The sequence below is a fragment of the Fonticula alba genome (assembly GCF_000388065.1).
Source record: "Fonticula alba strain ATCC 38817 unplaced genomic scaffold supercont2.1, whole genome shotgun sequence".
Taxonomy (NCBI): domain Eukaryota; order Rotosphaerida; family Fonticulaceae; genus Fonticula; species Fonticula alba.
This window is the reverse complement of record NW_009242971.1, coordinates 2,775,568-2,785,197: the sequence shown is the minus strand read 5'-3', so window position 1 is coordinate 2,785,197 and position 9,630 is coordinate 2,775,568. Positions and strand designations below refer to the sequence as shown.

The window sequence follows — 9,630 nt, the reverse complement described above, 5'->3', positions numbered from 1 at the left end:
CCCCCCCCCCCCCCCCCCGCACACACACACACACACACACACGCACGCGCGTACGCACGCACGCACCCGCACAGATACGCACAGATATATATGGCCCCAGCAACGGAACGGTCGAGGCGGGCCAGCGCGTCGCCCTTGCATCCGGGAGGCTGAAACCGGCTGTCCTCGCGCACCATGAGCCGGTCCCATGGCGTTCCGCCCATGATCTCAAGCTCGGCACAGTTACCAAGCGACCAAAGGGTCCAATTGTCCCCCGCTCTCCTCCCGGCGAGAACGCGAGGGGGTGCCCAGGATGCGCATTCGCTTGGGCAGATCCTGGCGCGGGATGGGGAGCCCGCCACCGCACGCGCCCCGCCCCACGCGGTCCATGGGGCCGGGGCTCCGGTCCCACGGAAAGCGCCCCTGCTTCCCTCTCCCATGAACACATGTGCACGAAGACATGAGTGCATCCTTCGCACATGCCTTCAGTCAGCTAGACCGACCGAACGACCGACCGATCGACCGATCGACCGACGGACAGACAGACAGATGGCCGCAACTTCGGGGCACTTGACAGAATCCATGGGCCGGAAGCCGGGTCCCGGCGGGAAAGAGGGAGGTCTGACACTTCATGCCTGGTCCTGCGGAGCCCTGCTTCCCCCCCCCCCAGGAATTCAGCTTTCCCTTCACAGATCCCCAAATGCATCCCCCTGCCAAGCCACCAGGCCCGTTGCTTAAGCACGAGCCCTACGAGCGCCACGCCGAATGGATGTCGGGCCGTTTGGCTGGTCGCGTGCTGACCGCGCTCTTGGGAAAGGGAGATCTGTGGCACCGGAAGCATGCACCTCGCGACTGGCGGGGGCCCTCGGCCATGATGTTTGCTCGCCTCTTCGCTGTGGTTGCGAGCTCGATAATCATGTGCTATTCGGGACAAGGGGGCACTTCGTCGCACACGACCGCCAGCCACGCACACACATATACACTTCCGTCCGTCCGTCCGTCCGTCCATCACGTCCCATTGTCTGGTCACCGGCAAAGTCATCGGCGCCCGCCTTCGATAGGCGGCACGCGCATTGTAAGGAGGAAAGAGCAATCATGCCCATGCCTTCAGGCTAGACTGGCCCCGCCAGCGCTCGGGACAGGAGGCGGCCCAGGGGTTCTTTTCACCCGGCGTCTTCTGCCCCCTCGCCAGACCCCTCCCATTGCCCGCCCCGAGACGCCTGCCGTCCGCGAGAGCTAGGCGACGGGACGCAATCTTGGCGACAGGAAGCTCCCGCCCCGCCCCCCGCCACCGACCCTGTCTGGGCTGGACCCCACACCCATGGCCAAAAACTGGGACCCTGGCAATCGACAAACGGACGTAGCGTCGGCGCGCCTGGTCCGACAACACCGATCCCCGCCGGACTTCGGACTCCCGGGGTCCTGTCTGGGAACATTTGGGCAAAGAGACACCGAGGTGAATCCTCGACAGTCAAGGAACCGCCCCACCCGCCAAGCCACAGGGCATTCCTCCGGGTGCGCCCTTCCAAAGATGCCCTCCGCGGTCGGGCTCTTCTTCTGTCCGGGGTCGGGCCCCAGTCACCCGAGACCGACCTCAGTCAGTTGGCGAGGCTGAACCGATCGCAAGAAACAAAGCGCCTTCGCGGCTGCATACATGCCCCCCCCCCGCCCGAACTGGGAGAGGCATAGTGTCAGCGAGAGGGAGAGAGACAGGCAGACCAGACGCAGAGCTCACAGGAGCCCACATCATGTACCATTAGGCAACACGCGCCAAGATGACACTCACGCCCGACGGCTGGCAGGGGCCATGGGCAGGAGGGGGCCCCGGCCAAGGGAGGGACAGGGGCTCTGACGCCCACTCAGCTCCCACGATCTTCTTCGCTCGCGCCGGGACCCCGAGGAGTTGCCCCTTGGCGGAGTCCGCCCGGCCCGAGATGCATCGAGAACAGGCATTTCCTCCCGCTGAACCCGATCCCGGGATAGCTTTCCTGAAAGTAGCTCGCCCAGGTGCAGCAAATGCGGCGGACTCCCACCGGAGCCAGTGTCAATGGCCCCAAAGCCATATCATCCTGGAAACGGTCCTCAACGAAAAGGCAAGCCCCTCTCCCCGCCTCGTTTGTGCTGCTCGCCGGGCGGAGGGGGGGGGAGTGGGGGGGCTCCCCAAGCGCATGCGGCGTTACGCAAAACACATTCTCAAGTGGGCCTGGCCGGCCTTTCGTCCAAAAAAGAGCTGAAGACCGCAAGGGGCACTTGCAGGCCCCCCCCCCCCCCCCCCCACTCCCCAGCCTAGAGGAAACATGGGCGTCGCAGAGACCCGAGCATCGGTCCCGGATCCCGGATCAACCGGCCCCATGGCCTGCCTGTGGCCTGGGCGCATTTTGTCCTCACCCTCCGGGGTGCATTAATTCCCCGCAACAGTGTACCCTTGCCCACCCATACGCCTGCAACATGGGCACCGACCAAATCCAGTGAAAGAACTCTGCAAGGGAGCGGAAGTCCCGAATAGACCAGGCGACCGGATTCACTGGAGGCTGACTGGCGACGAGTCAAGACACATCCCCATGTCCTCTTCGGTGTCTCTTCTGGAAGGAGGGTCGCCTTCCCGAGGCCTCCCGGGTCAGAAAGTCCAGAAACCAACGACAGCACAGACATGCCCTTCTCCCCGACAGGCAAGTTGGAAAGCTGTTAATCGGCTGGCCGCGGATGCGCGCGCGCGCACACACGCACACACACGCGCGCGCGTGCGCACACTTGCGCAAACAGACAACACACAACACACGCACAGACATTCAAGCGTCCCCTGTGGAAAGCCCACGATCGAATGTCTCCCGATCGTGTGATGGAATGCATGTGATAGTCACGGGACCTATCTCGCGGGTGGCCCAGTCCTCCATCCCCACAGAGGGAGCCCTCTCGCAACGCAATTTGCCAAGAACACCCCAAGCCTGCACAGCGGAGAGAAAAGCCACCATGGGGGGAATGACGAGGCGCGGTCTAGGACAAAGAAAGGAAGTAAGAGAGAGGGGGAGAGTCAGCGGGACGGCGCATGGGAACATATGATTATATCGCCGTGTTGGGAAGAAGGAGGGGAAGAAGGAGGAGGGAAAGAAAATGTGGAAGCGACAAAGGGAGGAGAAGTATGTTTATTTTGTTTTACGCTTTGCCCATGATGGTGGCCACACAAATGCGCCCGGGCAGGGAGGAGGGGGTGGTAATAGCCGGGCAGGAGGAGGGACCCGAGACGATGCCCTCTCGCAGCAAGGGGAGAAAGGGGGGAAGGGGGAGGGGAAACCATCTTGCCAGGCGATGAAATACACACACGCGCGCGCGCGGCATGCAACCTTCCGGATGATCATGCTCCGCTGCTGCACAGTGTCATGCCTCTTGGCCGCTGGCTGGCGCTGTCGCGCTTATGCGCGCATCCGACAGCCGCCCTCTCCTCAGAAAACCACGGTGTTGATCATGGAGCCCAGGGTCTGGGCAATGTTCTGACTCATGACCAGGTCGACGCGCTCCTCCAGATGGCGCTTCGGGTCCTGCTTGCCGACATGCCGGGTGGCCAGCTGCTCCTTGGTGAGCTTCTCCTCCTCCTTGATGGACTCGGCATACTGCTTGATCAGCTGGCGCATGGCCTTCAGCGAGTCGACGTTGGCCTCGGCATGCTCATCGAAGTTGGCCACCTGCAGGCCAGCGGTCCAGGTGCGCTTGTGCAGGTTCAGCAGCATCTTCTCCTCGAGCGGGTTTTTCCGGTACTGAATCGGAAGCGAGTAGTAATTCCGGTTGAGCCCATGGATGAGAGCCTGGATGGAGGGCTTCTGCAGGTGCCCCAGGTTGGAAGTCGTCTGCCGGGGCTCGCTCCCAAGCATGATGGAAGCTTGGGCAATCAGGCGGAAGGCATCGATGACGACCTTCCCGCGGACGGACTGGATCGGGTCGATGACCACTGCGATGGCGCGAGAGTTCAGCTGCTCGAAGGACTGTGGGGGATTTCCAGGTGGAGATAAAAGAGGGGAGGGGTGGTGGTGGTGGCGGCGGCGGCGGCGGCGGCGGCGGCGGCGGCGGCGGCGGCGGCGGCCGGGGTGGAGGTGGAGGTGGAAGAGTCAGAAGAGGCCGGGAATCGGGAGAAGTACACATCTGGAAGGGAGAGCAGGACAAGGGGCCGCACCTGCTGGGTATCCATGTCCACACCGGACAGCCAGCATCCGAAACCCGGGTGAGAGTGGTACCAGCCAACGACCATCTCGCTGCGACGCGTCTGCCGGAGCATGTCAAGCATCTTGGTTTGGAAGACCGGGTCCACGGCCTCGACACTGACACCGGTACCGCTCTGCGGCATGGCGAAGACATCCACCACGCGCACGGTGTACTCATCGACAAAGTCGCCCAGCATCAGGCCCATCACCTCCATCGGAACACCGGCACGACCGTGCTTGAGCATCTTTTGGTGGCAAGGGCGGACAGACGAAAAGTGAGTCAGAGAGAGAGAGAGAGACAGAGAATAGAGGGAGGGGAGGGAGAGCGCGGAATCGTGCATGGAAATGGGTGGTCACCGCCAGCCAGGGGGCAGGAGGGGAGGGAAGAAGCTGTGGAAGTGAGCAAAAGACGCACCTTGATCAGGGCCAGCGAGGAGATGTGAACCGTCTCGGCGGAGTCGGTCTGGGGCCGCTCCTTGGCGTGGTTCTTGAGCATAGAAAACACCCAGTTCTGGTCCATGGCTGCACAAGGGGCGAGATGGCGGGGGGTGGGGGTCAGTCGGTCGGTCGGTCGGTCGGTCGGTCGGTCGGTCGGTCGGTCGGTCGGTCGGCCGGGCGAAGGAGAAGGAGTGTGCGAGCAGCCGGGGGCGCACCTGAAACAGGGGCGGCGGGCGGGGGAGATCACCACAAAGACGGAAAAAGGAGAAGGGGGGGGGGAGGGAAGGAAGGGAAGGTCGGGAGGGGAAAAGGGGAGGGGGAGAAACAAGCGAAGAGGGATGCCACAAGGGTCATCGACACCCCTGTCAGAAAGGGCACTCCGATTTGAGCCCCCCCTCCCGCCTGGGATAGCCGAAAGGAAGGGACAAGCCAGCGGGAGGCGGATCTCCACTCAAACAGGCCTACTTGCGTAACTCCGAAGGGAGAGCCATTCAAACGAACTAGCAAATTCCCCCCCCCCCCCTCTCGGGAAAGCTGCGGCCGGTTTACTGGAAAGACCAGAAGACGGGGACGGGGACCGGACGCCGGAAGTTCGCACTCCCACTAGAGACGTGTTGACAAATGGCGGTCACCGGGAGAACACACCAAGGGGCCCCCGGGGAAAAAGGGGCCGGCCGCCCGGAGCAGAAAGGGCGAGGAACTGACGTCTCACATAAGATACGGAACAGTGGGTGCCGTCACGTGACCGCCCGTTAAGATGTCCTCGGCTTAACTTGGGGCGCGGTGACCAAGCACGTCTCTCTCGCCTACCTCCAAGGCTGGTGAAAGGCGGGGCACACGGGGAGAAGGGGAGATATATTGAACTAATGTACAGGAGAGGAGGGGGGGGGGGTGTAGAGACCCGCTCTACGCGCCGAAACGCAGAAGGGGAGGGAGAGTGGGAAAACGAGGAAGAGAGGAGCAGGAAGCCGGAAAGTCATCAGGAAGTACACCGTGGCTGGGGGGTGGGGGGGGGGCACACATACACACACACACACACACGGACAAAACAGGGAGCGCGCGGGCCACACAACCGAAGCCCGACGAGAAAGGGGGGAAGCTGAGAGTCTTCCTCCCCCGGGTACATGCCCGCACTTTCTACACTCGGCCTCGTAGCCTCCTCCTCCTGGCTGCCCCCACCAGGGGGAGCACATCTGCGTGGTAATGGGCAGGGTGGAACGGGGAGGAGGGAGGGGAGGGGGGATGATTGGCTCCTCCACCGACACATCACACTGTCGACTCACGGGACTGCTTCTCCGTAAAAAGGAACTGATGGAGGAGCGCCCGGTCAAAGCAGGTGAGAGAAGGAGCCCGTGCATCCGGGACCTGTTGCGACATCTGTCCCTCGTGGACAAACACCGCTGCTTCCCAATCCTCGTCCTCCTCCTCGCCAGATGAGGAAGACGGGGGAGGGGTAGCCGCCAACGAGGACACGTTCGCCGACGAGGGGACAGCTTGGCCCATGACATTGATGTAGCACGAAAGAATCGAGCACTTGGCCGACTGCAGGGGGAGGGAAGAAAAAGCGATGCCGGCGCCCGCCGACGGAGAAGAGGGCGGAGTGGCTGGCACCGGGACACCGGAGGCCAGGCCGCCCGAAACCGCCACCGAAGAGCACTGCGACCAATGGGATCCGCCAAGTGTGGAAGACAGCAACTGGTTCAGGAGCCCCGGGTCAGCGGCCGAGGGCCAATGTGCCTTGCGGATGCGCAGTAGCCGGCCCCAGTTGGCCAAAGCAGCGGCATTCCCGGGCTGCAGCAGGAAGCGCAGGGATTCCCGGTGGCTCGGGGGGGAATCGGCAAAGTGCTCGGCAATCCACTCCTCCACCAGGGACTCGGTGACACGCAACGGGGTGGCCCGGGTGGCGAGGTCGCCGCCGCCGCCGCCGCCGCCGCCGGCGCCAAAGACAGCCGTCATGTCAAGAGTAGCATCGGCCGGGCGGAGGATGCCGGCAGCACAGGCAGCCGAGCAGGTGGCCAAGACCATCGGCACGGCACAGGCCGTGGCGAAGTCCACCGGAAGAATGTGAACAGGCGAAAAGGCGAGAGCCAGCTCGCGGGGAACACCGCGGAAGGAGTGCCGCGGTCCGGTGTATGCCGAAGAGCCGGCATGCACGCAGTCTAACAAGTCACGAAGGAGAAATTCCCGATGACAGGTGGCGCAGGTGACCGGGTCATCGGCCAACAGGCGGTCCAAGCGGGCAGACAGGCCGCCAACAAGCGATCCATCGCTCACACGGGAGGGGGGGGCGGTGGAGGAGGAGGAGGAGGAGGAGGAGGAGGAGGAGGAGGAGGACCGTAGCCGGGAGGCAGCCGCAACAGCCACTCGGCCAAGGAGGGAAGCCGGATCGGAGGAGGGAAGCCAACGACTGCCGACGGTGGCCGCGGCGGCGGCGGCGGCGGTTCCCAGCCCACTGGCGGTGGGAGAGGACGCCGAAGCGGACATCCGGATGTCGCTGCGGCCACCAACCAGGGCCAGAAGTTGATCGGTCGACAGGGGCCCAGAAGGCCGGGAAGGAGGGGGGAAGCCCGTGGCAAGGCGGGGAGCTTTGGCCAGCGGAGTGGTGGCCAGGGTGCCAACAGTCGCCGAACCGACATCCGGAAGGAGCCAGTCCTCTGCCGGGAGCTGGCGCTTGGTGGAGGCAACGGCCGGGGTCTGCTCGAGAGCCTTGAGGTCCCGGGTCCGAAGCAGCGGAACATCGATGGTAGCTTCCGGGCCCGGAGAACCATCGGCCGTCTCTTCCTCCTGGTGGCCGATGCCATTGGGACGGGCGGCACGGATTGCCGCCGAATGGGGGAAAAGCGCCACACGCGGGAGAGAAACCAGCTCCACGGTGCCGGCCGGGGTGATGCGGCCGAGAGGCCGGTGCACCGGCACCAGGGGATTGTCCTCGAGGTGGAGGATTTCCAGGTGCGTGGCCAACAGCAGTCGGGAAGGCAGCGCGGCGAGGAGGTTGCGCGACAGGTTGAGCACCTTCAAGCGAGTCAGATCGCCAAAGGAGGCCGGAAGCGCGCGAATGCGATTGCCACTGGCATGGAGGACCTCCAGCTGGGCAAGGCCCGAAAGACTCGCCGGCAGGTCGGTCAAGCGATTCCCGGCGACCAGGAGCGTTTGCAATTGCGCCAGGGTCTCGAGGCGATTGCGCACGAGGGACCCAAACCCATCCGGCCCCGGGGGGGCCAAGCGCGGGCGGCCGCATCGACACACCGTGGAAAAGGGCGTGGCCAGGGTCAAGTGCTCCAGGTGGTTGTCCGAAACATTCAGGTGGGCCAGCCGCGAGAGCTGGGTGAAGTCCTGGTCCAGATAGACCAGGCGATTGCCAGCCAGGTTCAGGGTGTCCAATTGGGGGAGCTGCTGCAGGCCGAGATCCGAGAGGCTGGTTAGATTGCACCCAGCCAGACGCAGATGCCGCAGCGTCGAGGGGAAGACCCAGAATGAGCGACAACGACAGATGGACGCCGGAGGGGCGGCCAGAGTTTCGGTCGACACAGAGGAAGGCCCGGCCGGGGGGGCGGCCGCCGGCACGGACGACGAGTCCCCCGGCGCAGGGGCAGCAGAGGGACCGGCCACACCGCACCGGGGCCAGGCCGACAAATCCGACCGGCTAATGTCCAACCACTCGAGCTCGGGAAAGAGGCTGCGCAGGGTGGTGGTCATTCCGGGGCCGGCGGTGGCATCGGCCGAGCGGGAAACCTGCGTCGACCAGTCGACCGTGCAGTGGTTCAAATTCAGGGCATTCTCGCTGAGGTCCAAGCGCCGGGCTTGGGGAAAGGCCTCCAGGATGCGCAGGGGAAGCTTGGTCAAGCCGCGGCCGCGAAGGGAGAGGGTCCGACTGTCGGCCAGCCAATCGAAGCAGGAAGTACGAATGTCCTGGGAACAGTCGACCAGCTCCGATAAGGGCAGGGTGCCAAGGGTGGACAGAGTGGACAGGACACCGGGCGTGGTGGTGCCTGGAGCCGGGGCCACAGTCGGGCCGGCGGCGGTGGTCGACCGGGGGCCAGGGTCGGCGGTGGAGCCGGCCCCGGTCAAGGAAGACAGAGCCAAGCTGGCAAGGTGTGGCACCACGGCGGCAATGGCCGGGCCAGGGGGAAATGCAGGGGCCCGAGACCGGGAGCCAGGGGCGCGGGTCGAGGCCGCCGCCGCCGTGGTCCCCAGGGCCGAGGCCTGGGGGCAGAAGGGCAGCAATTTGGCAAGGATGTCCGACAGTCGGCAGGGCTGGCGTTGGGGAGCCGGGGCGGCGGTGGCCGCGGCCGCGGCGACACGGAGGTCCGATGAGGATGGCGAGCAGCTGGCCGGGCCGCCCATCTCCTCCTGGAGGTGCTCCCAGCAGAACTGGTGGCGGCGGCCATCGCGGGGCTTCTGCCGGGGGACAGTCGCGGGGCTGCGCCCGCGTGCCTGCTCCAGGCCGGCAAAGCTCGCTGCTGTGGCCATATTGCGGAGGGGTGGATAGGTGCGAGAAGGGGGTCGTAGGATGTGTGGTGGAGTGATCAAACGTGGGAGGGGCACAAGGGCGGATGGTGCCTGTGCGAGAGGGAGAGGGGGGGGGGCACAAAGAGGGACGAAGAAGGAGCGAGGAGCAGGGAGGGAGCGGGAGAGGGGTGTCAGCTCACGCGAGCGCTCGCAAAGGGCAGAGGAAAGACGAGGAAGGGCGGGGGAGGTGCGAGGGAGGAGGGGAGACGGACATTCTCACGGCGATGCGGCGAGAGGGAGGGGGGAAGAGAGGGGGAGGGGGGATCAATCTGAGGAGAGGCGATGGGGCAGGGGAGGGGGGGTGGGGGGCGAGTCGGGGGAATGTTGAGAGAGGAATTGCCCTCTCTGGGAACAGGCCAGGGGGGATGGGTCTCTTCAAAGGGCGCAGCGCTCGAGGCGGGGGGGGGCGAGGTGGCGAGATCGCTCGGGAGGCTCACCCCACGCCTTCGCCACGAGCCACTCCTGGCCGGAGATCCGAAAAAGAACAGGTACCAGGCAGGCGGAGGGGGCG

General features: G+C 64.9%; 2 protein-coding genes across 2 annotated transcripts; both read right to left on the bottom strand.

Moving 5' to 3' along the window:
* Positions 1 to 3,106: 3,106 nt before the first annotated feature.
* H696_00597 (26S proteasome non-ATPase regulatory subunit 14) lies at positions 3,107 to 4,939 on the bottom strand. Its single transcript, XM_009494476.1, has 4 exons — positions 4,826 to 4,939; positions 4,588 to 4,694; positions 4,145 to 4,417; positions 3,107 to 3,956 (listed from the first exon to the last, which is right to left on the bottom strand). The coding sequence occupies exons 2-4, from the start codon at positions 4,690 to 4,692 to the stop codon at positions 3,420 to 3,422; spliced, it is 915 nt and encodes a 304-aa protein (XP_009492751.1). The 5' UTR covers positions 4,693 to 4,694; positions 4,826 to 4,939; the 3' UTR covers positions 3,107 to 3,419.
* Positions 4,940 to 5,450: 511 nt separating this feature from the next.
* H696_00596 (hypothetical protein) lies at positions 5,451 to 9,418 on the bottom strand. The gene is made up of 2 exons (XM_009494475.1): positions 9,332 to 9,418; positions 5,451 to 9,170 (listed from the first exon to the last, which is right to left on the bottom strand). Exon 2 carries the CDS (start codon positions 9,078 to 9,080, stop codon positions 5,877 to 5,879), a length of 3,204 nt encoding a protein of 1,067 aa, XP_009492750.1. The 5' UTR covers positions 9,081 to 9,170; positions 9,332 to 9,418; the 3' UTR covers positions 5,451 to 5,876.
* Between the last annotated feature and the right edge of the window lie 212 nt (positions 9,419 to 9,630).

What these genes read in the sequence shown, in the direction of transcription:
- H696_00597 (XM_009494476.1), bottom strand. Translation starts at nt 4,692, where the DNA reads ATGGACCAGAACTGGGTGTTTTCTATGCTCAAGAACCACGCCAAGGAG. An exon ending in CCTCGCTGGCCCTGATCAAG is followed by an intron (nt 4,418 to 4,587) that starts GTGCGTCTTTTG and finishes TGCCACCAAAAG; the next exon opens with ATGCTCAAGCACGGTCGTGC. An exon ending in TGGACATGGATACCCAGCAG is followed by an intron (nt 3,957 to 4,144) that starts GTGCGGCCCCTT and finishes AATCCCCCACAG; the next exon opens with TCCTTCGAGCAGCTGAACTC.
- H696_00596 (XM_009494475.1), bottom strand. Translation starts at nt 9,080, where the DNA reads ATGGCCACAGCAGCGAGCTTTGCCGGCCTGGAGCAGGCACGCGGGCGC.